At 39.5% G+C, this 25811-nt stretch overlaps 3 protein-coding genes across 4 annotated transcripts; all 3 read right to left on the reverse strand.

Annotated features, from left to right (window-relative positions):
• Positions 1–412: 412 nt before the first annotated feature.
• LOC115693645 (fe(2+) transport protein 1-like) lies at positions 413–3072 on the reverse strand. The gene is made up of 3 exons (XM_030620678.2): positions 2431–3072; positions 988–1137; positions 413–842 (listed from the first exon to the last, which is right to left on the reverse strand). The coding sequence occupies exons 1-3, from the start codon at positions 3067–3069 to the stop codon at positions 537–539; spliced, it is 1095 nt and encodes a 364-aa protein (XP_030476538.2). The 5' UTR covers positions 3070–3072; the 3' UTR covers positions 413–536.
• Positions 3073–8216: 5144 nt separating this feature from the next.
• Positions 8217–19414, reverse strand: LOC115693640 (cyclin-T1-5). 2 transcript variants are annotated; one of them, XM_030620666.2, is made up of 7 exons: positions 19238–19414; positions 16038–16255; positions 14444–14525; positions 11987–12121; positions 10304–10479; positions 10051–10202; positions 8217–9774 (listed from the first exon to the last, which is right to left on the reverse strand). In XM_030620666.2, exons 2-7 carry the CDS (start codon positions 16244–16246, stop codon positions 8705–8707), a joined length of 1824 nt encoding a protein of 607 aa, XP_030476526.1. In that variant the 5' UTR covers positions 16247–16255; positions 19238–19414; the 3' UTR covers positions 8217–8704. The 2 variants fall into 2 exon arrangements, with proteins under 2 accessions (XP_030476526.1, XP_030476527.1); XM_030620667.2 differs by lacking the exon at positions 19238–19414 and adding an exon at positions 18675–18690.
• A 2116-nt stretch (positions 19415–21530) lies between these two features.
• Positions 21531–25682, reverse strand: LOC115693641 (pyruvate dehydrogenase E1 component subunit beta-3, chloroplastic). Its single transcript, XM_030620669.2, has 4 exons — positions 25367–25682; positions 24975–25066; positions 24827–24870; positions 21531–22647 (listed from the first exon to the last, which is right to left on the reverse strand). The coding sequence occupies exons 1-4, from the start codon at positions 25470–25472 to the stop codon at positions 21675–21677; spliced, it is 1215 nt and encodes a 404-aa protein (XP_030476529.1). The 5' UTR covers positions 25473–25682; the 3' UTR covers positions 21531–21674.
• Between the last annotated feature and the right edge of the window lie 129 nt (positions 25683–25811).

Below are 25811 nucleotides of genomic sequence, written 5' to 3' on the forward strand. Positions count from 1 at the left end.
CACGTTATACGATGCTAATTTCTTACTTTAAATTAAATTAGTTTATATGTTGAAAAGAAATATTATCCAAACTTTCAATTTTATAATTAACATTAATTCAAACTTCTTGCAATTTAATTTGAAATGATATTTTTATCTACCTTTATATTTGTTAAGATGAAGAAACACAATCCACGGATTTTCATTAGTAAAAAGTAATTTAAAAGGCGGGTGTCTTTCTACCTTATTTGGTCATTGGCATCTTTGTTGAGGTGCGAGTGTCAGCATTGTCCAATAAAGAGGAAACGACATTTCAAAAGTGACTAATCCGTCTTTTCACGACCGTAAGGTAGCGGATCTATAAAATACTTTTTTCGTGTTCATGATTTAGCATCCCATATGGTGAGAGCATATCATATACACGATAATCACATTCTATTGTTGTTTAAAAGCCAAAAGCCAAACACCATGTAGCACGAGCATAAACCAAATAGCAAAAAGAACAAAGAATAGAACTCCAGTTACACATTTTGTTATTGAGGATAATTAGCATAACCTCAAGCCCATTTGGCCATGAGAGACATGAAACCGGCACCCAGAAGCACGGCAGCATAGCACTTGATCTGGAGCTTGATGCTGCGCTGCAGCTTTGGACCCATGAAGTCGGCGGCGAGGAGGTCGACCAGGGCCATATAGATCAGGAGTCCCGCAGACGATGCATTGAGCAGGCCGACCGTGATGAGCGAGCTCGGGCTGTTCTCCCGGTACGTACTTGACAGCGCGATCCCCAGTGCGATCCCAAACGGGGTTGTCACCGCGAAGAAGAACACCATCACCAGCTTCTTCAGCAACTTGTACTCTGCCTGTTCATAGTGTTAAGCATAAGTTCCAATTAACCAATTTGGGCCAGCATGTGAACTTGAGATAACAACGATTTCTGCAGATTAATTTGTTTTTATTCGTTATAAATTGTAAAACATTTTGAGGTTTGTGGATATAAATTGTTACCTGAAGAATGCAGCCACCAAGACCCATGCCTTCAAACATTTGATGGAAGCAAAGAGCAGCCACAAGGCCTTTGATGGTGCACACATTGCTTGAAGCTCCCAATCCAAGCCCTATCACCACCGAGTGTACCACTATTCCTAGCTCCAGCACCTGAGTACAATTGATCCCAATTTCAATGTCAAGAAAAGAAATTGATATGTGAGGAAAACAATTTGAAGCTAATATATTAATTTCCAACACTATGTGATCATATTTTTCTCGAGGTATAGATATACTTGGTTTTAATTAAGAGAAAGTAGGAGTTCAAGTAAGTTCGATATATCTTACAAATTCCATTATCCCAATTGAGAAAATCAAATTGTACGAGGGTCGCTAATAGGAGGGATGCACGTAATCAAATCATAACTTCTAATGTTTACTGGTTTTCTAATCATGCGACTCTCGTGATTTGACTTTTGTTCGAATTGAAACACTTAAAGTCTTATAACACGAACATGTAAGATCCCTATACAATCTTTCGTGATTTTTTATGATTTACAACGCTCATTTTGACATTATCAGGATTTTTTAAAATAAACTAGGAAAATAGCTGTTAAGTGTAGAGAGAAGACCCTAAGAAGTTACTTAAATTGAATCCTTTAACCATTCTGATCGATAAATATATATCGTAGAACACAATTCTCTTCGAGAATTTCCTAAAGTCCATCATATGATTTCTCAAAGAAATCCTCTTCAATCTTTCAATTATGACTAAAAATACTACCATTTCTATCCTTTTTTTTTCTGGCCACCGATATCCCAATATATATTCACCCAAAGACGAGCTAATGCAACTTCTTAACAATTCTCATCCAACCACTCAGTGTTAAGTTAATCAGCTCATTGAGCATTAGCTATACCAACACCAACAATCATCTTCCTTGACCAAAGTATTCCGCATTTCTTAATTGTTTTTGAAGTGTCTGTGTTTGATTGCAATTTCTGCCTTCATTGTCTGGTCCTATGTTCTATAAGACCGAATCTGCCCAAGCACACAAAAGACTAGATTTCAACCTTCTTTTCAAGAAATTCGATACATAAGCATTCAACTACAAACCCAAGAGCTGCAGGAGATCCCACATGCCAATGATAAACTTTTGAACGGTCCATAAGGTAGATAATACATAATGCATAATACGAAATCTAAAGCATATGAAGCGAGTCTTGCATCTATGTCGACATTTGTTTCCTTTAAGTTCAAGCCCCAGAAAAAAATGCCTTAAAAATGTTCTTCATGTGTACTGCTAAATTGAATTTCACATGGTCTATGTAAATGGATGATGCTATTTGCGAAATATTGATAGTGGGGTGGAGGGGATTCATCTTGCTGATCCGTGCGAGCTTCACGTCTATGTGGACTTTAGCAGTACCATACAAATTAAATCTAACTGAGCATGATCTTACCATTGCAACTACCCGGTACCGAACCAGCTGAGAACTCGCACCCTCCACCTTCGCCGCCTCCCTGTGGTGGTGGTGGCCGTGGCTATGCAATTGCACGGCGTTCGCCACGTCCATCTCCAGGTCACCGTCACGGCCCTTGCTGCCCTCGCTGTTGGGAATGATGCCAGCGTTGTTCTTCTGGCTATACACGCTCGTCGCCATTGAGTCCACCATCAGCGTCACAACGGCGCTCAGCATGGCGACGAAACCGGAGAACGGGAACTTGTGCCAAGGGTTCTCCTGCAAGCACTGCGAGGACAGCATGTCGAAGGAGTCGGGCAGCACGTGCATGAACCCGGTGGCGAGGATGATGCCCGCCGCGAAGCACTTGACGATGACGAAGAGGTCGCGGTCGGGGTGGAGGGCCGGGACAGAGCGCATGAGCAGCGGGGAGCAGACGCCGATCATACTCGTGACGAGAATGGAGACGATGGCGATGATCTTGAGGGGGAGGGCCTTGGCCTTGTTGACGCATTTGCCGGATTCGGCGGTGCACTCCTCGGGCGCGACCGAGAGCGCCGGCGGGACGAGGAGAAAGAAGGTGAGGAGGAGGAGGAGGAGGAGGAGGACGGGGGTGCGCTTGAGGAGTGAAGTGGACATTGTTTTCGGTGACCAACACTAATCCCTTCTCCTCCTCTTCTTCTTCTTCTTGAGATTTTGGGGGTCGGCAAGTTGATCATGGGAGGTTATTCCTTTATATCGAAACTTGTGGCGCCATGAGTTGGGTCCAGATAATACTTTCTTGTTTCTTTTCTAATAAAGTAAGTATGGATTTTTTTTTTTCATGTTGACTTTACTATATCGTGATTTGTTTCCTTGTTTTCCTCCTCTACTTAATACTTCCTCGTTATTTAGTATTTCTTCCCCCCCCTCCCTTGTTTTTTCCCGTTTGAGCAAATCATTTGTTTCTCTATTTAGCTTTTCTTTTCCTTTCTTGGTTAATACATATACCATGTTACTAGGTTTCCGAGAAAATATTAGGTAGGTCCGGCCTTCCATGCCAGCGAGCATTCCCTCCACTCGATGGTCGCCATGTGTACCGTGCGGCCCTTACTTGTCAGGACTTAGGAGATTCAAAGTCTCCTCTTGTATTATGTTAATCCTAATGGGAGGATTTATTATGTTAATCATTGTATGTTTGGATGCGTCACCCTCACATGTGTGTTTAAAAAATTAAAAATTCAGTCAAGTAAGACTCGCATGTCAAGTTCTTGACCCATATTGATAGTAAGGTAACTACTTCAATATTTTGATTTTCGCTGAATAATAAACTCTTCTAATCCTCTAATGATAGAAGAAAATTAATATACAGATTGGATAAATAGAAAAAGTAAATTTTTGTATGTGTAATTCTATAAATACTTTTTTTTTAGTTATTTCGGGTTGATCTAAATGAGCTGCGGTTGATCCTTCATCGGTGTAAAAAATATTTCGTACAATCAACGAGTGTAAGAATTTATCGTATAACTAATACTCATGTGCATAAAAAAGATCAAACTGACTTCTTTGATCCTCCATCACACTGAATTTATCGTATAACTAATACTATAAATACAAGAGTTAATACCATAAAAAATCTCAAATTAGTACAATCGATTTTTTTTTCAAAAGACGGCGAATCAAATTCCCTCCTATTCTCTTTTTTTTTTCTCTTCTTCTTTTTGGCGATCCAATTCCTACTTCAATTTTTTTGTCCTTTCCATATTATGACCGGATCTAATCCGACATGTCTTGCCTTTTCAAATCTCTCTCATTTTGTTCTTTTCCATCGGGCCTGATTCATCACCTAATTTATTTTTTTTGTCCTTTCCATATTATTCTGTCTTAATGTCACGATCCAGCGCCACGTGGCGGCAAAGAAACTATTGGGGCACATGCCCAGATTCGCCGAAACGGGGGAGGGAACGTGTGGTGCCCGTGGAGGCGACGTTCTTCTGAGCCGAGGCGTGTCCCGCGCGAATAGAAAAAGGAAAAAAAAAACAGAAACATGATTTTGTCTACGTTAAGCTAGTGACATCGTACGCTGCGCAATATTAAAAAGACATCATTGCTGACGTGGCACACCGTCGTGTCGGCAGTTTCCTCGGCGGGAATTGGCCGGAACAACTACATTAGAGTTTCTTGCCAATGTTTAGGACTAAATTGATAAAATCGAAGAGCTTAAAACTGGATTGTTGTCCGTACGATATGTTTGAGATCGATTAAGATAATTTTCTCTTGTAATCAACGATTGGTTTAGTATATAATATCAGGGCATGACGTGCCAAGAAATGCGGTACTTGCAAGTGCGGGAATGGATTGAAATTGGAAACCCTCCTATTTTGATGACCACATAGGATAAGGACTCAACCCCAAATTAGGGCTGACTAATGTGGAGATTAGGGAATTTCAACATGTAAATTCTCTAGCCTTGTGCTAATTTGACCTTTTGATTTAAAAAGGCTAGCTAATATTATAATTTGTTGATGTAATGTGTGAGGATGTGATGGTTTCATGCTCTTAACATATATCTGTGGTCCTCTGTCATTAACTGAAATGAGACAAAATGCAAAAAATAAAATCAAAATGGTGGTAAAGTCTTTTCTCAACGCGTGCTCTCTAGTTACATTAGTTATAATCCACACCCCACCCAAGAAAAAAAACGAAAAAAACATAGAATAATTAATTTATGCAAAATGCCATGAGGACTAATTCTGAATTTTTTTCGAAAATTTCCATATTAGGCCTGTTTTGGGTTTATATAATATATATATATGGTGTATTAATCCACCTATTAATTTAAAGACATTCTAACATTGTAATAGAATCAGGTTCTGCCATCGCATGTCCAAGCCCCTGTTTGTCCAAATTCCACGTTTAATAAGAGGGTTTATCCCTTAAAATTGCAAAAAACAAAGTCCTACATCTATTGTATGAGTGCCAATTAAGTATTAAACTTTTCAATTTGGCTAATTTAGTCATAAACCTTTTGACGATTTGTCAATATAGTCCTTTCGACTAATTTTGGCCTGTGATCTCTGATGTGGACACCGCCTATCCTATGTGACATGATCAGCGCTAACATAGACAATTTGTTTCATTTTATTTTAAATTTTCTGAATTTTTATAATTTTTTTCGTTTCTTTTTATTTTCTCGGGCCTCGGCGATGGCCAGCAACTAGCGGAGGAAGAAATAAAACAAAAAAAAGGAAAGGAAAAAAGAAAATTAAAAAATACTATAAAAAATTCAGAAAATTTTAGAAAATGCGTATAGTTGTCCACGTTGGCACTAGCCACTAGCCGTCCTACGCCGGTCGTGTCACGTAGGACGGCCAGCATCTGCGTTAGTGATTACCGACCAAAATTGGCTGAAAGAATTACATTGGCAAATTGTCAAAAGTTTAGCACTAAATTGGCCAAATTGAAATGTTTAAGATTGAATTGACATTCACACAATAGGTTTAGACATTTTTGGTAATTTTCCCCACATTGAAAGGTTTAAAACTGAATTGGCATTTGTACAATAGGTTTAGGACTATTTTAGTAACTATCCCGACATTAAAGAATCCCGCACCACCTCTTTACGGGGTTCATACACTGGCTATATATATATGGTCTCTCTCCACTTGTAAATCTAATTTATTGAGCTGGATATTTTAACATTTTCATTATAAAGTTTAACCCTTTCAGCATTAAATTATTTACCGACCCAAATATTCGTAGCAAGGACATGTTTAAGCTATCTCAATTTTTATTTTTTTTTAGTGATGCACAAATACGAGAAAAAGATACTTGTCGGTCCTTTTTTTAATATTTTTTCCCCCTTTCCATCTTTGTTTATTCACCTCGAATCCTCGATTTCCCCACAAGGATAAAGTCCCATTACTTTCCTTTAATAATAATGTTAACGTTCCATCTAATTTACTTCTTCCAATAATCATATATCTCCCCCAACTTTTGGTACCTCTAAGTGCGCGGAAAAGAAGAAGTTACGGATCTCTAGGACATTCATTTTGTACCTTTAATTTATTCTAGAATAATTTATTTATGTCCCCAATTTGATGGCCTTTTGGCATTGTAATTAGTTTGGCTATCAATCTTATAATCAGTGCGTGTGATTAATTAAGGAAGAAAGGGAGCTTCTCAACAGATTATTCGACATAAATTACCGATTAGCTGTCTAGCCTTCGTTGATTTTTATGCTTCGATTAGTTTAATCAGCTCGCACTTCTATGATAATTATCTCGAGTTATGTAAATAACTTAGAAAATTGCCACTAGGGTATAAAGAAATTCAGGACGATGATGACGTTTTGATCCCCATCTAAGGGGTCGGTACTGTTGGAAATGTCAGTCTCCAACACACTGATTTTGTTCTAATTCCACAAATTGTACATATAATATAAATTTATATCCTTTGCAAATTGTAGGAGTCGGCAATAGTAAAGATTAGAGGGGTCCATGTACTTTTCATTAGGTAAATGAGTACTAGTCATACACCACGTGACAGTTTAGGGGTAAAGGCCAATACTTCGAAATACGAGATTGCGCCCGCTTAACTTAGTAATGTGTGTATTTACATTTGGTGAATGGGTTCCTAACACCTCGGCGAGGGTATGGTGATAGGGTATTGCTTGGTGACAAGTAAGAATGTTCCTTAACTAGCATGGAACCCTCGCGATGGTGCCCAGAGAAAATGATTATGCTGATAGTCCGCTCCAGACAATGTGGTTCTACAAAGAAAAAAAGAGTACTTAGAGTCGCGCATGATAGGATTCGCAGGCCTGTCAAAATGGGTTATAAATCCATTTCTTAACTCTATTTGATAAGCTGAGTTGTTAGATGAGTTAGTTACATCAGTAAATAGGTTTAGAAAGGGAAAAGGCCCAAAATAACATATGTTTTAATGGGTTCACAGCTTACTCATATCCAAAATATTTCTATGACTCTCTTTTTCTCCTTTTGTCGCCCTCACTCGGTCTTGTGTTCGCTCTCTCCGAGCTCTCACTTCAATTTAGATATGAATTTTTCAAGATTTGGTTAAATATGAAATTGTTTTTAACAATGTGGATCGGGTCGCGTATGAGTTGAGTCCAACATAAGTCACTAGATCATGGAAATATGTCAAAACGGATTAAATAGATCAATTTGAGTGGGACAATTTAGCGACCCGACCCACCCATTTGACGGGCCTAAGGATTCGCACCTAACATTTACATGTGCTCACTGTTAAGTATCTTACAGGTTGGGGAACTAAGCTCCATCATCGATCAAATGGCATTAAAATCAAGATGACTTTACGAGTTCGATTTCCCACGCTTCGCTTTTGCACATTTTGGGTTTCCATGTCTTCTTAAGGTCATCTGTAGCCTGAATAGTGAGAGTACACATGCCAAGTTCACATGAGCCTTTCGGTTGTTTTTTAAGTATATGATGTTCTCATCCACTCAGATGGCAGATACTATCATTTTGAAAGGATAATAGTATTTGCTGTGTCGCCTGACATAGGTGGGCAAAAGACATTACTCTCTAGACTGAAAAATTCCCAAACTGGGTTTTGTCCTGTAATGAACACTCAAAAGGCAAAAGATGAATATCCGTCCTATAATGAAGACATGTCATTGCTTTTGGGCTAAAGACTGACACAGTTCAGGCTAATGAAGAGGCCTATAATTACTCCCAATCTCACTTACCCTTTTTGTTTCTTACGAGTCGGAACCCCATTAAATAGAGCACCAAAGGGGGTGCCTCCCATTTACAACATAGAACTTCAGAAAGGAGAGATATAGTTGCTCTTCATACAGTTCGCATCAAGACTAGCGAAAAATTGTCATTTAATACATGATCTTACAGCTTGCGTACGTATAGTTATCGACAATTAAGGAATCTCAGCAACACTATCGGGTATAGTGATAAGCATTAGCTCAAACCCAGTAAGTGTCGGACACATATCATCAGTAGGTGCAGCGACATGCACAACATTTTGACGTGACGCAGGAATCCCAAATGCAGGAATAAGTTTGAATACGGCATATGTTCCTTACTCCGACTTAAAGAAACAAATCAGTAAATAAAACTCTTGGCTTCTTCGGAGATGTCCCACAGTTGCTGCATGCAGCAAGTCCCTTCAATCCATGGACAAGTCCTCCGGTATAATAATGTGCCCAATACAGTCAGTTGCAATACGTGACATACTAATACTGCCCACTAAAACAATGCAATCTGACATTGCTCGACAAGGAATACGCACCACACCATCATGATCGATGAGTCTCTAACGCATGTCTTCTGTGCTCCCTCTCTGCAGTATAGCCATTTTCAGGGCCATGCCTTCTATGATCCTTCTCTCCATAACCAACGCGACCCATCCTGTGTCCGTCATCTCCAGTTTCTCGGTTCAAATTTGATAGGTGTTCATGCCGCTTCTTTCCTTCTATTTGTCTATCAATTGGGCTTCCTTTTCTTTTGCGTGAGTTCGGCATAGGTGAAGCATCATCCAGCATTTCCCCTTCCTCCGCATATTCGCCTTCTGCTCTTCTTGATGACTGACCCTTTGTTATCAGGGTTTTCCCATCTCCCATATCCTCATGGTCCTTTTCATGATCAAGCTCGTCACTTCTAGACCAGCTTGGTCTTCTTTCCCTCCTGATTTTCTCATCTTCCACTGCCAACTCAACACCATCCTCTAGCTCCCTCTCAATCAGGTCATCCTCATCCATAACATCCTTTTTCTTTGTCGTTTCTGCACGCTCCTTCCTCCTTTTCTCAAGCGCGGCCTTAACCCTGTCCTTATCAATCTTGATGGCTTCCTTTGGCGACTGACCAACTGATCCTTCCCGGAGTTCTGGATTTCGATTGACAACTGATTTACGTGATGCAGCGTCTATCCACTCCCCTTCTTCTGTAAAATCATTTCTTTTGCTACTTCTTTCTTGATCTTCTCCAAAAACATGTTCCGAATCTGCCTTGTATTTGTTAAGATGCTCTCTCGTGTTGTCTTTACCAGGAAATTGATCGGGATGCTCTCTTGCGTTCTCTTTAGCTCCCACATCAACCCTTTGATCAGTAATAACACTACCCACATCAGCATGATCGGCACCATGATTTTGAGCAGGTCTCTGATGTAACCCATGATAGTCAGAGACCGAATGGTCAAGTGCAGCACGTGAGGACACTTGCTTCGAGGCCTGCTCCTCATTTGCCCCTGAAACTTTTGAAGAGGGCCGATGAGCTGACCCACCGCCACCGCCACTTCCATCAACTTCACTCCCTTGAGATGGAGGAACCCTGTTTTGCTCGTATAGTTCCAGCATCTGATTGCTAACCTCTGCATAGTAAGAAAAAGGCAGATATGAACCCACATTGCGATGTATGAGTCAAAACATAAGATACAGGCAACGGTGCATCATAAAGAGTGTGGGGTTAAAGACATCCGTGACAAACCAATGTGATATCACTCCTAGAAATAAGTAACCCAATGGACTTATTTTGAATGCGATGAAATATCAATGTCTACATGCAATATGGGACTGAGAGCCTGTTCAACAGAGGCCCCAAAGTGTCCACAATATCCTTACAGAAAAATTTAAAAGAGGACACCAACCCTCTAATTGACGTGGGGTGACATCAAACTCTTGCCACCAGACCCTCTCACCATCTGATGGGAGCTTCACTTTGAGGAACTTGGCAGCAAGGAATATAGCACCTGCTGCAATATGATGGGGCTTAAATTGCAGGCAGAGCGATGTCCTCAGTCTGCAAGCCACCTTACAGTGTGTGAAAGAACATAAAGGCAAGAGACTACTGAATTGGAATTATCAGAGACTTGAAACGAAAGAGACGAATCTCAATCATACCCATCATTCACAAAATTCCATGCCACTTGAGCAAGTGCATTCTGCGCAACCTTAAACTTCTTTATTGCTTCAACAAGAGGTTTGTACGGATGGTGAACATTTAGGTCAAATCCCAAGGTGGCAAGTACAACCCTCTCTCCCAGTAAAATTAGCTCTTTCTGCTGCTCATATACTTCCTGCGCAAGATACAGAACCATGAGTGTCAGAGCATCCAAAACTAAGGGAAATCACAATATTTCTTAGGAAGATAAAGTTCTTCAATAGAAGTACAATAGGAATATACAAAAACAGGAAAAGGAAACTTAATGCACACACTACTCCATAAACAGATTAAAACATGAAGTCCACATATTTTTAAAATCAGGAAAAAAGAAATTAAGATAAGATTCAGATCCCTTAATTAGTCTCCCATCTCGTTCCTTCCAAATGCACCACATTTGGCAAAGTGGAGCAGCACTCCGCACCAATTTCAAAAGGAGAGCACAAAGAAGACAACTGCAGAACTAACTATTGCGTAACCCCGACATATACCAGAAAAAAGGAAATGCCAAAGATTTTGAGCAAATCACAATAAATAAGCAAGTGATACATGTGTTCCCTAGATACTTTGCACAAGCAACACAGATCAATTAGAACAAAATTCCACTTCCTGGGGTTCTCGGAAGTGAGGTTTCTATAAGCGGCCCATTTAAAGAAAGATATCGTGGGCAAAACATTAGGAAGCCATATAACCTTGGCAGGAAACTGACCACAGTTATTGAAATTGAATTTGCCAATAGCTTTATACAAGGATTCTAAGAAGAAAACTCTAAAACTTTACTTTTAGAGAGATTCCAAACAAGTATCAACCCCTGAACATTCAGATTTAGATTGAAAAGGCCAAGGGAAATCAAGACATCACGTGATGCTGACAAATATAATGACGAAAGAGGACATTAAAAATACACGATTTTTTGTTCAATAGCACCACTGATTATGCAGAAATGGGAATGACACAGGGATAATCTCATTAATGCTATGTTTAAACAGAGGGAAGTGGAGGTAAGTGGGAGGAACTAATTCTAAAGGGAACATTTCCTCTGTTCTTGTAACAAAGAGAGAAATGAACAGAAATGGATGGAATATTTCCTAGTGAGACATTCAATTTCCTCCCGACTTTGGAAGGAAATGAAGTAAATCAATTTCCCAAGGCATGTATACTGCAGTATTACCAGTCTAATTTCATAAAATATAATACAAAGAGCTTTCAAGTCCTATCTTCTTTCCTCTCCACATCAATTTCCTTCATTATACATTTAAACAATATGTAGGCATTGCCTTTCGCGTTTCTCCCATATCATTTCTCTCCCAACTTAATATTGACGAACATTCTCAAAAAACAGCAGCATGGGTCATGTTTGTCAGCCAAGTTCGCTCAAACATAGGCATACTATGCAGTGCCTATACAAATTCAAGAATGATCCTTCTTTTCATACAGATGAACACACGATATGATAGTCCCTATCTTATAACTGTGCAATGATACAAACAGTAAAATTAGACTTCAGTACACAATAACATGAACAGATTCTACTTAGGCAGCACAAGCAAATTCAAGACAGTAAGAAGTGGCAAAAGAACTCGCAACAACCCAACAGGCAAGAATTAATCTCTTCAAAAACAAAATGGCAAGTTAAGGAAAACCTTCTGTTTGATCCTCTGAGCTGCAGCAGGATCCTTTTTATGGATTATCTCATAAGAAACAAGTATAACATCTTTCAGTGGGCGCGGAGTCTCTTCAACTTTCCCAGCAAGGAACATGCACACAGTTGCAATTGTCTGTGAAGCATTGAAAATGAGACCAATCAAATAAAGAAAAATCACCCTAATTTTTTTCCCATTAGTTAGGAAATCTAATTCAGGAGTAATAAGTCACCAGGAGACAAGTGCCATTTTAGACCACTCCATATAGATTTTCTTGAAAGCATGATTTCATCAAGGCCGAAATTATGGGCCTAAAGCAATTAATGCCATCAACAGAAAAAGACAGACATAAAAACACAACTAATGAAACAAAGACATGCATGACAATGTCCAAAAATAGAAATGCTCTGAGTTACCAGTACCCAGAATGCCAACTTCATAAGGAAGCATAAGTTTGAAAATCTACAGCAAGGGAACCCAGGATCAGCACAACTCAACACCAAAAGATGACAGGTGATAGTGGTCCAGTTGGAAAAACAAAATGAAAATAATTCCGACTAGCCTAATTTATCCTATCTCATCTGAGCAGATAGAGATTTGGTAATTAACATTGTAGCACTATACAAAGAACCAGCCTCACAAAACAAGGTTATTCGAATTCCAAAATGTCAAATATTCAACAGAAACATCGAAACACTTCATAATATCTTACAATGGTCGTAGATTGTCATAAAAGGAGAGTTCATCACACCTAGCTCTTTAAGTGAGTTCATCCAGACCACATTGTCTGATCCGTCAAAGAGCCAATAATTTCAGTATCATATTATTTTCAGTCATTCAAATTAAGATAGCCATTATACTTCCCTTCCCCACCCCTCTTATCCTTTTCCCTCTTTCCCCACCCCTCTGTTTTTCTAACTATCTACAATGCAATAAAGGAGTTTTAACTGGGTGGGCTTCTCACAAGATGAAAGGTCTGGGACCATGAGACTGGTCCATCAGACATATACCCAGTGCCCTGATGTCCTCGGTTTGGTCCACTTTAAACTCTTTTTATGTACATAGTTCCCATACCTAACCAATCATAAATAAGCTGTCCAGTGGTGACATGTTCTCCCTTCATCTAGATGCCATGTTCCAATTTACCAGTCACCAACAATAATCTACATTTTCTTTCATTTTTCCCATTCTTTTTCCTTGTTTTGTATTTATTTTCCCTTTTCGTAATTTTCATGTCAGCTGATTGCTCATATTTATCTTTTCAGTTTACTTTTAATTGACGAGTCCCTTAAGGTAAATATATAATGGGATGAGTGCATACAAATTAAAAAAATTTGGTGGGAGCACGACTTTCATTATTACTTATTTCAAACCTAAACTCCACCAGATATGCATATGTTATTAACCACAATTAGTTTTCAATGAAAAAGGTACAGCATAACTCACTAAATTCTATGGAGCAAGATTTTAAGGTATCAAGGAAAAAGTACTTATTTCATTTTTCTATTTAGCATTTCAAATAATCATGAAAACTGTAAGTATGTTGTCTATTCTCACTTTAAATCATCAAAACTTCATTTATCAATCCGTAAGTTCATCATTTCTATCAATTTTCTAAGAGTTTCCCTAAGATTATGTCTCTTACTTAAACCCATGGCTGACTATTACATGACTATATAATGACATGTCAAAAAATTCTTGATAAAGAGAATAAAAACTTTCGCAACAATTCTCAGGCTTATTTTCTAGTTAACATAATGGAAATGTTAAGAGTGCCCCTTGGGCGCCTGTTAAGCCTTATTGAATATGCTTTGGAAATTTAAAATTTACCACTTGAATAAAGTGACTTTATAACAATATGTAATTTCTCCATCTTCAAAGTGTCTTGGAGGTATTATTTCCACTTTTAGTTAACTTAATAACTAGTACCCTAGGAGCACTTGTTAACAAAACCCAACATAAGTACATCAAACATAAGACAAGGCCTCAACTTTAAGGTTGACACATTATTTTTAATAATCTAGCTTGGGAAAATAGCTAAAAGTCTAAAAATGACCATATCATCAACCAAAATAATATAGTGCTCACAATTGTCATGTCTTTCCATCCATATATAACGCGCATGTAGGGCATTCTTTTGTTTGGTTGGGTCTGGGGGGAGGGGATTTACATATATCTACGTAGTTATGCATTCAGGATTGTTTCTAGTAAATCTCAAAACCACAGCAGGTTAAATTGACTCCATACTAATAAATTTTCTTCATAATGTGAGTATATAATGCCATCTTTTTACCTCAACAAATTAATCCACATCCCAAAGTCAGTTTTCTGCTTGCTTGAAGAAGACAGCCATCCAATAATCAATCTTGAAAATGATATATGCAAATGCTAATGCACAATGCATTTATGTAAATAACCAAATAGACAACAGAAATACTATAAAGATTGCATACTGACCCTTCTGTCATTCTTTGAATGTGATTGTCGGAGGAAGAACCGATGACAAAATATAATTGCCGTAGCTATTGTTACTTGAGGCCTAAACAATAAACCACAATAGTTCCAGTCACATCCACATATGTACAACATAATTCAGCAGCATGTAATAACAAGGCTACTAGACTTTTCCAGAGCGAAAAAGTTGGACCTCTTGTCTGTAATGGCCAACTGATGTAAATAAGATCATATGCAGAAGCTTTTATCGCATATTCGATATAACCTAAAGAAATAGTCAAGACGAAACCATAAATAGGATTCAGGGTGAGCTCCATCCAATGATTATGAAGCTCTAGTGTGTCGTTCATCCAAGTAATTTGAACAACCTATTAGCAACACAAAATAGATCTAGAATTCCAGAGGGCAACACTCACAAATTTTACCCGCACAACTTGGTATATAGACATGGTAATGAATAATCATATTGCAACAACCCACAAGCCTTAACCACTACTAATAACGTAAACACCGTTTCCACAACTTGGTGTACTGACATGGTAATGAACAAATAACTTAGGTTTCTAATTCAAGAATGGAGACGTAGATCTAGGATTTCAGAGGGTAACAACTCACAAACCTTACCCAAACAATTTGGTCTACTGACATGGTAACGAATAATTATATTTCAACAACCTGCAAGCCATAACAGTTACTAATAACATAGAAACAATTTGCAGAACTTGGCGTACTGACATGGTAATAAGGCATAAATTAAGTTTCTCTCGGCAAAGAAGATATCAACAAGCTAAATGATCACAAAAATAACCTAAGAAAAGGGCTCCCAATCAAGCTTCAAGTTTCTAGTTCATCGGGCCACCCCTTCACAAGCACAACAGCCCACTTAAAACCCCCTCGAAACTAACCCCCTCCCAAAAAGGGAAAATCACCCCCAAAAAAATTATTCTGTTTTTCTCCCACTATATAAAAAAAAATCATAAAAAAGCCATTAATACAGTAAAAGGTTCTCTGTACAAATAACATTCAACACCACCACCCAAAAATCACTTCAACAACCTAAAGAAATGGTTTCCAGTAAGGCTCCAAAATTATCGGTCTATCATGTCCACCCTCTTTCCCTTGCCCACAGCTATCCAGTTAAAATCCCCGTGAAACCTACATTTATGCTCCTATATTGGAGAGAATGTCCACACCACTAGTTTAGCTTAAATAGCTACAATGTTATTACGTCTTCTAACAACAGCACCCGCAACAACAACAACAATGTGACACCTTTCTCCCTCCTCATCCCAGACCTAAGCTTCCAAATACTTCAGAAAAGGTTAAAGTAAAGCATTGATAACAAAACTACAAAAATCCGGAATTAAGAGAAAAGGGCATCCTGCACTTGGAGTCTTTATGATTAAAGAACAAATTGGCAATTTGGCACGAACAATGATATCATTATCATAAAATTTTTAATATCTTTTAGCCCCAAAGATTTTCACAAAGATACTGAATTACTGTTCTCAATAACTCGAAGTAGAATTGCAAACCTAACACAGCGAAGTATTGACTTTGAGAATAAGAACAAGACAATTAAGACAATAAAGCTTACACTTTGAGCCTCATGCCAAGATCCTGCAAAAAGGTGCAATAGCACTTCCGTAGATAGGTCTCCTTCTTGAGGTCAATTCCATCTAGTCTCGAAGGCGAATTCTCTTCAATCTCCTTTCGCAACAAGTACCATCGACCTCCCATACCTTCTTCTTGCTGTTGCTGCTGTAGTCCTTGCGAAGAAGACTCTCCTCCGATGTAGCCAGCCATTTAGTTTATCTAAACAATGATTTATAGTCATCTATCAACCTTCACTGATTCAGACTAAGATATGATATCTATAGATGTAATCGACAAAAACAAATGACAGATAAAAGTCTCAATATAGCAACAAGAAATGGTATTGCAGCATTAAGGGTTAGAGCCACCATTACGGTTGTTACCAAGATTTGTCAAACCAATACAATTCTAGACTCGAGCTCAACTCATTGACATGTAGCGCAATGACTTCCATAATAGTGAGCCCAATATAATATAAAACATGAAGAGTAATCACTCAATAACTCAAAACAAATATATTCTTCTAAGCATCACACTTGAAGCTTTCTAAGCATCACACTTGAAGCTTTCTAAGCATCACACCCATGAGAAGAATTGCAGCACACGATTCAAATGCAAAGACCTGCTAAAGTTCAATAATTAATGAACTCTACTAAAAAGAAACAATTACAATCATACATGAAGACTCTTCTAAAAAAAACCCATTCGCCAGTTGTAATAGAACCTGTAAACAAGGCACGTAGTTGAACAGGAAACTCTCTGAAAGAGAATATGATATCCCACTTAAAAAAGAGAAAGGGAATTTAACAAAACCCCAATAACAATCAAATCCCAATTCTTTTTGTAATCTAGGGGCAAGAACGAAGGCCCAGTTGTCTGGAGAGCTATAAAAAAACACCATGCAAACTTCATGATTCGCTTAAGTCCGGACCTTTAACCTATGCAAGTGGCCCTAACCCGAAGTTGCTCCCACAAAGTTGGGGGAACTGAACAGGTTACCTACAACTCTTCTGTTGGAATGCCCTGACAACCCCAACCAACTGTGCCAACTCTAAGGACGATAAGGCTGGGAACAATGTTAGGCATCTTAAGATAGATTTACAAAATTGATATACTAACTTATGAGATACGCTCTTATAGAAAATTCCCCCTAGCTATTTGTCACATAATTTAATGTACTAATTTCGTATATTAATCTTCCTGTACCTAGCATCGAGCATTATGCTTATGACATGGGTAAGCTAGCAATTGAAGCCTAACAAAAGGACAATGACTATAGCATAGATGAGACAGCTTTGCTGGAATTGTGAGCATTTGAGAAAAGGACGATATTATTAATGAAAATACTGGTGGAAAAGTGAGTGCACCCAAATCAAGATGAGAAAGCAAGCTTGAGGTGGTGGCGAGATGTGATTATGGGATAGAGAGGGTAAAACTTAAAAGGACAGAGAAATTACAACAACATGGAAAGAAACAACAAGGATACAGGATACTAGGATCTCACAGGAAACTAGGTACATAAGCAAGCACGTGACTTAAGCGCATAACCTAAAAGGATTCATATAACCAATCCTAATTAGTGAGATAAGACTTGCTTTGTTGTTGTAACAATCAACACAGACTACCAATGCTTATTATCATCTCTCTCTCCTCTCTATACAGATGCACACGCACACGCTCGCCCATGCAAAATAATCCTTATGACAGAAAGCCTACATTAGATAAGTAATTCTTGATCCCAATAAATACCCAGTAACCTTATGGACCAAGCAAGAAGCGAGCAAAACTGGAGAGGATGGCTCAACAAGGAAATGTGTGTAAGATGTGGTGAACCAAACCTGTCACAAACAAGTCCTTTTTCAACCACTAAGCCAATTCCATGGTGTGCACCACACATACGATACAGTTCTTATTTACTACGATATGTTTAAATTACATAATTTTGCGCTTATTTGCTGTTAATATCATGCTATGGATATGCCTCTTAAGTTCCTAGACTTTTGACAAGCAAACTAGAGCGGATCCACAGATTCTTAAAATAAAACAGTATTCTCATTTGTTTTATAAGTATTTTAAGAGCACCAACGGCATGCCTCCCATTTACATCCCAGAAGATAGAAAGGATCTAAAAGTACAAAAAGACCGAGCTCAAAAGAGCTACCTACACAACGACAGAAACTAAAAATAACGAGGTAGTTAACAAGTATATTCGCGTTACTTAGAAGATGTGATCTCTATTATTTCTTAAGTTGGAGCTTCAGGGTCAAAGTACATTAGTTCAGCAAGCCGACTATTTCTATCTATACAATTTGGGAGTTCGGTCTGATATATTCCTATTTAGTGTTCCTTTTTTCCTGTGTTTCAAATTACGAATTCTGTGTACCTCTGTCATGTTTCAAGTATACCAACTGATAGATTATCTAATTCAACTAGGGACGATAATAAGCAGTGACTCAAGTTGGTTCTCTTCATTAGAAATTGATCAAAGTGAAGTACCTCGATCACCCTTTTCCAGTTAAGTTAAAAAACAAGATAATAAAGAACAGAGTGTTCCAAGAGTGCCAATAATACCAAATACACACGCTGATTCGCAATTCAACAGTGGGAAAGGTATTGTTAAGTGTCTGTCAAACATCACCTAAGCCAACAGAAACTCCTAAAGAAACAAACTGTGAAATTTGAGCTCAAAGAATCTTAGACCAGGATGAGGTTGAATCCAGCTCTGCAGAACTAACAAATAGTCGAGATTCAAGAAACAACGAAACACCCAGAGAAATCTGAAAACAGGAATAAAATATATATTCTCTATGGGATTAGGGTATAAACTCCAGCCGGATGAAAATTAGGGTAAAATCCCGCGTCAGTTGTTGCGAGCTGACTGCTATAGGATAATAGACACACTCACACAAGAATCGCATATTCCAGCCAGAGAAAAATCCAAGCTTTGGGAGACACGAAAACAAAAGGCACACTCCCGAAAACCCTAGGGACGGGCACGGGGATCAAGCCCCCCTGCCCCGCATCGCGCGAAGAAAAACCCGCCCCCCCTCCACCGCCACCACCACCGGGGGACGGCAGCGCGCCGGCGTTCTAATCCCGCACACGGCGGCGGGCAATTGGCGCCGCGCATCTCGCGATCTTACAAGCCCCCCCCCCCCCCCCACCCCCCGCACACAAAAAGGAGGAGGAACGAAGACTCACCTTGTTTTCCGACGGAGAATCGGCGGGCCGGGCGCGTCGGACGGCAGAGGAGGGCCGGCAATCGGGGAGGTCGGCGGGCCGCGAAGGGAAATCGAGAGGCGGAGCTAGGGTTGCGCTACGGATAGAGAGAGAGAAAGCGAGCGAGCGAGCGAGCGAGAGAGAGAGAGAGAGGGGGGGGGCAAAAGCGAGAGAGACGGAGCTGGGTCGCTTCGGGCCGGGCTGCTGCGGCCGGCGGGGGGGCGGCGGGGCGGAGGCCGGAGTCGGGCGGGGGGAGGGCCGGCGGCGGCGATGGCGATGGCGGCGAGGGTTTGGCTGCGGCGAGGGAGGGGGCGGCTGCGCCGTGCGAGCGAAGAAGGCAAAAAGAGGGGAGAAGAGTTAATGAGAAACGGGGACGAAGGAGGCAAGAGATATGTGAGATATTTTACACTATTCTTATATTTTTTTATCCCCTTTGAGATATAAGATTAATTTTATTATTTCTTTTTTTTTCACACATAAAATTAGATTATTATTATCATCAATATATCTAGGGTTAACGCCACCAAAAAAAAAAATTTCTAGACCTATGCCCGTCGCGACACGAATGTCTCGAATTTTTCTTTTAAAAACCCTAAATTTTTCCCATTGCGACACAAATATCCCGAACTTTTTCTAGTGTCATAAAAAAACCCCCGAACTTATAACGGTGTGACAAATTTACTGGATGGATGGAATTGAAATAGAGAGTGCATAAGTTTGGGTTTTTTCCCTACACAAAAAAAAAAGCCGGGGGTATTTGTGACACATAAAAAAAGTAAGCATAGCTTGGGGGTTTTTTGTGATATTACTATGCGCCCATATATTATTGCCAAATACAATTTTGTCTCGTTCCATAAATAACAACTCACTTTTTATCTCTTTTCTCACTTTTAGGTTCCGGTTGTTTCTCGAAAAATATTTTCCTAAAAATGTTCGCTTGTATTACTTAAAATAATTAATCAATGAAATTTCTTTCATCATCTACAAGCGATTAAATTTAAGAAAATATTTTTTAAATCATTCATTTAAACTTCCTAAATTATCCTCGCATTCATTATCCTATCTTTGACCAAAAAAAATATGCGTATTTCTCACTACTCTTTTTCTCCCAAACTAATTTTTTTACCATAAAAAATCCCAAATTGATACGTTTGTAACGAATTTACCCTTCGTTAAGTTGAATTAATATCACAAAAAATCATAAACTGATACACTAAACCCCAAACCAGTACACCAGTCAACTATTACGTGTTATCCAACTCAGAAATTTGATGATAAAATTTAACGGGGGATAAAATTGTCACGAGTATACCAGTTTGGGATTTTTCGTAATATTGACCCTATTTTTTAATATTATTTAAAGCATACTATTATTGTTATGAGTCGAGTTGACTATAATGAAGCGTATGCTTGAGACTCCATCCGTATAACAGAAGTTGAAACTCGTCTTATCTTCAAGTAAATATTCATCACGAGACGTATGATTGATGTGTTGATATTTGCATATTATTTATACGAATTTAGCCTCTTCCAAAATTGTCTACTCTAAATTCGTCTATCATACTATTCATTTTGCACAGTCACGGAGTAATTCATCAGCACCATAACAAGCAAATACGAGCAAGCTTAATACGTCCTAGTGAAATCAACGTACGTCCAAAATGACCCAAATAGTAGCATAAATATATATATATATATATATATATAGATTATGTTTAATCACTCTTATTTTAACGTCAATAATTTGAAATGTTTTTATGATAAGCAATTGTACCTCTATTTCCCGATATAGATATGTCTTGAAAGAACAGACCCACGAAAGTCAATGATAATACAATAGATGTCGGGAGAACCGCTTCATTGATTATCGATAATACAATTGCTTATCATAATACAATTGATTATCCAAAATGAATAATTTAAAAAATAATTTTTTAAATCAATTGCATCAAGATAAAAAATATTTTCATTACCGATAATAATTTATATTTAAATATTTTATTCAATTTTATAAACGATACAAACGATTTTTCTTGAAATTTTTTGTTCAAATCAATCATTTTTCACGAAACAAACGTCCATCACATACAAAACACAAATCCTGACTATATGTAATGTAGTCCATCACATACAAAACACAAATCCTGACTATATGTAATGTAATCGCGGTTACGCAATGGAAAGGCAAATCACAAACAAGTTAAGGTCCTATGTGCCTGTTAAACGAGGAAAAACACCAAACTATTGCCTCAGATGACGGTCAAGAACTTGCAAGTTTCCACAGAAAATACTTCAATTATCATAAGGAGATGACCATGAGCTCAAAAGACGGTTCAGAAAGAATTATGCTGCTATAAATAGGAAAAAGGACACGGGTGGCTTGTTGGCGCAGCCTGTGGCGCCTCCTTTGGCCGTTTAGTTACTGACAGAGCTGCTCAACTGCCGTCACGATCTGTGCGGGCTGAACGACCGTCCACTCCTCCAATGTCCCAGCGTATGGGGTCGGCACGTCTTGAGAAGACAAGCACACTATTGGGGCATCCAAATAGTCGTGGAAGTTCTCGTTGATAGCTGCCGTTAAGCTGGCGCCGATCCCACCCGTCCTCATGCACTCCTCCACGATCAACACACGGTGAGTTTTCTTCACGGAATTCCCGATCGTGTGAAGATCAAATGGCTTCAGCGACCTGATGTCGATCACTTCCGGATCGTAGCCCTTGTTCACCAGAGTTTTCGCAGCTTGCATCACGTGATATCTCATCCTTGAGTACGTCAGGATCGTCACGTGCTCTCCGGGCCTGACCATCTCGGCTTCCTCAAGGGACAACACGTACTCTTCATCGGGAATCCTCTCCTTGAGATTGTACAGCAAGACGTGCTCGAACAGAATAACAGGATTGTCGCTCCGAATTGCGGCTTTCATCAGGCCCTTGGCGTTATATGGGGTCGAGCACGCAACCATTTGAATCCCAGGGATGGACTGGAAGTACGACTCCAGACGCTGTGAGTGCTCAGCTCCGAGTTGCCTCCCGACTCCACCAGGGCCGCGTATAACTATTGGTATTTTGAATTGGCCTCCAGAAGTGTAATGAAGCATGCCGCAGTTGTTGGAAATTTGGTTGTATGCGAGAAGGAGAAACCCCATGTTCATACCTTCCACGATCGGCCTCAAGCCAGTCATGGCAGCTCCAATTCCCATTCCCGTGAAGGAGTTCTCAGCAATGGGTGTGTCAAGAACCCTAAGGTCGCCGTATTTCTTAGCTAGTCCCTTAGTGACCTTGTAGGATCCTCCATAATGACCCACATCTTCACCCATCACGCAGACATGGGGATCTCTCTCCATTTCTTCCTCCAGACCTTCTTGAAGAGCTTCAAAAAGCAAAAGCTCATGCCTGGTAATCAAATACAAAGACTCGGTTGGATTCTCAATCAGATCGTATTATCAGAATGACTCCTAAAACATGGAAATGCAGATCCGTGTAGATGCAAGGACAGTGCTTTTGTTGATAATATTATACCGTAAATATGTAAAGTCTGGAAAAAGCTTTTATTGGCTAGGCCTAGTTAGTTTTTTAAAATTTGAGATGAGGGATGAAACATACAGTAAAACGAAGCTTGAATATCACCTGTTAAAGGAAATGGCATAAACATCATACAGAACAAGTTCCTACATCCCAGACAGGGAAAAGCTATGGCTTAACGAATGAAGGATACTATCAATGGTTTAAAAACCAATGCAGAGATAAATCTGAATCTAGAACTGCTTCAGTACTCAATTAGGAAAATGCATGTCCACAGGAGACAAAAGTTCATCCATATTACACTACCACGACACAGAACCACATATTTAAGCAAATTATATACGCAGTTTCTCTCTCCAAGAAAAATGAAAATTCATCCTCTGCATCAATATATACCATGTGCATACGCAGCAAAAATGCAAATGGAAAGCAAACGGCACATTGCATAAACACGATCAATATGCCTATCATCCCACAAAACAAGCAAATGGTACTTTTCACATCTGGCACATAATAATCAGGAAATGAGACACTAACATTGATCTCTAATTCGAATATTCCATCCTGTGACAGAGAGTAATTCCGTGCATTAAACATATAAATCTTTATTGGGTCTACGGGTGTGCTCACCTTCTAGGATTCAAAGAGCTTTTCTTCTAGGGCAACAGTGATAATGACAAGAAACTCATCTCACTTAAGTGGAAGATAATTCAGCAATCGATGCTGTATAGAGGGAGAGAGAGAGAGTTAATCAAGACCTTTTGGAAATCACTTTGGAGGTTCTCCACAGAACGAGGAAGCCTCTGAAAGCAGGTCATATTTTGAAGCATGGACCTCCAAAAGGGCCCGGAATAATGCAACAGTTTGATTCTCTAATGGCATTAGCTAGTGAAAGCACATAGGTAGGTTTGAGTAACTTCACACGGTTCGTTAATGCGGGAGTCTGGAGTGGACAGAGGATCAATTACGGACTGACTTGTGGTGCAGTGATACCGCCCTCTGTAGTTTTCCCAGATATATTCAACTTAGCTTTTGTCATCTTACTACTCAAATCAAAATGAGAATCTGCTCCTTGGGAGCAAAAGTTCTTAAGGGATGAAATCACTGGAAGCTGCAATCTGATTCTTTCTTCATAACGCTACATTCTATCAAAGTCAGCACACAAAATGAGAACTTAGTTTTGCAGAATATTTCTAATTTGATTCTTTCTCAGGCATCTTCAAAGTGAAGGATACTTTACAAACCGTAACGTTAAAACATAATATGAACTTTGCGGAAGTCATGTGGGGCTGTACCATAGAATTGCGACACAAGGGGAAAAAGCTCATTTGTGCCAACAGCTATCCTAGCTTGACTTGCAAGCAATATCTCTATCATTTGATGTTCATTCACACGATCGAGCTGTATCGTTCCAAACGTAAGCTAAGTGTGTTGTCGGTCCTACATCTAGGGGAAGCAGAACCTATGAAAAACTTATTGTTAGCATGTCTCCACAACGATGCTTCACAGTAGATATTACCCAGCTAAGCTATCTATCACCGTCATCTGACAATCACATCAATCACATAGGATTATGTCTTCATCAGACTTGGAAAGTCTAAGGGGACTAAAAGATAACGCTACCCAACAATCGACACAAAAAATCAAAGCTTTACATAAGCAAACAAACTTCCAATCATGCTTCAAACTTTCACCTATTTGCCTAAACAAATGCAATTTATAGAGGACTAACGGTCCCAACTCTTTTCCAGAATGAAGAGAATAACATCAGACCATCCTCTAGAACCCAGAGAATTGACACACCAAATTACTAATAGAAATGCTAAAACAATGTGATTAAAAAGCTTGATTAGAGACAGTGTCTGGTTTGTTGAACATACTCGGCAAAAAAAGGGCTACTTGATGATGTAAACTTACCTAAAGAGGAAGGGGACAGTAGAGCAAGTTTCCCACAAAATGAAAGAATGAACTCGAACAGGAAATGCAAATAAATGTAAAACCAGAGACTACCACAACAGCAATCAATTGTGATTGGAAAAGAATGAGGTACCCGGGTTTGGATGCCGAAGTCGCTGCCGCGCCATCCGCTTTCGTCTACACAGCCACAAGAAAAAACATGAACCGAATCTCAAGCTCGAATACCAAATTCGATAAATTAAAAGAACCAAGAAACGAGGGAGAGAGAGAAAGAAATTAACTGCAACTGCACTGGTGACGAGCCTTTGGGCACGCCTCGAATCAGAAACCACTCTCCCATCAGATCCGACCACAACAAAACTTGCTCTTCTCTCTACATCAAAAGCGCACAGGAACAAAGAAAAAGAAGAAGTAATCAATACCAAGAAAGGAAATCATGTTCCAGCATTCCCACGCAATGCGATTCGGCTCTCCCTCTTAACTAAACATGTGAATCAATCAACCGCATTTCTTTCATTTCTCGAACTATAGAGATCGACCCAAAAGGCACAATCCGATGAACATGCCAGCTACGCTCCGTCCGTGACCAAGCGAGGACTAATTTACGAAATTCGCAACGGAGCAGCGCCAAGAAACCAGAGCCAAGGAAAAGCCCCGGGAAAAAGAAGCGAACCCGAGAGAGATCTGCCGAAGGGGAGCTTGACCCTTTTGGAGTCGAAGGATTTGGAGAGCGACAGAGCCGTGGAAGCCCCGAATCCCTGGAAAACCGCGGCGGCCATGGGAGATGTTGCAGCAGAACCCGCAAGAAATGACGAGAGACAGAGAGAGAGGGAGAGAGAGGGAGAGAGAGGAGAGCGAAGGGAAAAGAGAGAGAAGGGTGATGTTTTATACGGGGAGGGAGAGAGTGAATCGGGCGGAGAAATTGAGAGGGAGAGGCGTTGGTTGTTCAACCCCGCAGCAGAGAGAGAGAGAGAGTGCACAAGAAGAATGGTGTTTGGGCGGAGAAACAGAGGAATGGAAAGCTCTTTGCTTGTGCCTCTCTCTCTCTCTCTCTTTCTGTCAACCTTCGTGCTCGTGGCCCAAATTTCACGTAGCTTTTTTTTTTTTTTTGTAATTTC

Source organism: Syzygium oleosum, unplaced genomic scaffold, assembly GCF_021117445.2.
Source record: "Syzygium oleosum isolate NSW1041296 unplaced genomic scaffold, Sole_v2.1 Sole_v2.14, whole genome shotgun sequence".
In the NCBI taxonomy this organism is placed as follows: Eukaryota; Viridiplantae; Streptophyta; class Magnoliopsida; order Myrtales; family Myrtaceae; genus Syzygium; species Syzygium oleosum.

Excerpts from the sequence above, each read along its gene's own strand:
- LOC115693641 (XM_030620669.2), bottom strand. The coding sequence starts at position 25,472 with ATGGCCGCCGCGGTTTTCCAGGGATTCGGGGCTTCCACGGCTCTGTCG. Across the intron at positions 25,067-25,366 it reads CTTCGGCAGATCTCTCTCGG|AGAGAAGAGCAAGTTTTGTT; the intron begins GTTCGCTTCTTT and ends CTTTTGATGTAG. Across the intron at positions 22,648-24,826 it reads ACTTCGGCATCCAAACCCGG|GCATGAGCTTTTGCTTTTTG; the intron begins GTACCTCATTCT and ends TTTGATTACCAG.
- LOC115693640 (XM_030620666.2), bottom strand. The coding sequence starts at position 16,246 with ATGGCTGGCTACATCGGAGGAGAGTCTTCTTCGCAAGGACTACAGCAG. Across the intron at positions 12,122-14,443 it reads ATTCAAAGAATGACAGAAGG|ACAATTGCAACTGTGTGCAT; the intron begins GTCAGTATGCAA and ends AATGCTTCACAG. Across the intron at positions 10,480-11,986 it reads CTCAGAGGATCAAACAGAAG|GAAGTATATGAGCAGCAGAA; the intron begins GTTTTCCTTAAC and ends TATCTTGCGCAG.
- LOC115693645 (XM_030620678.2), bottom strand. The coding sequence starts at position 3,069 with ATGTCCACTTCACTCCTCAAGCGCACCCCCGTCCTCCTCCTCCTCCTC. Across the intron at positions 1,138-2,430 it reads GGTACCGGGTAGTTGCAATG|GTGCTGGAGCTAGGAATAGT; the intron begins GTAAGATCATGC and ends AATTGTACTCAG. Across the intron at positions 843-987 it reads TTGGTGGCTGCATTCTTCAG|GCAGAGTACAAGTTGCTGAA; the intron begins GTAACAATTTAT and ends CACTATGAACAG.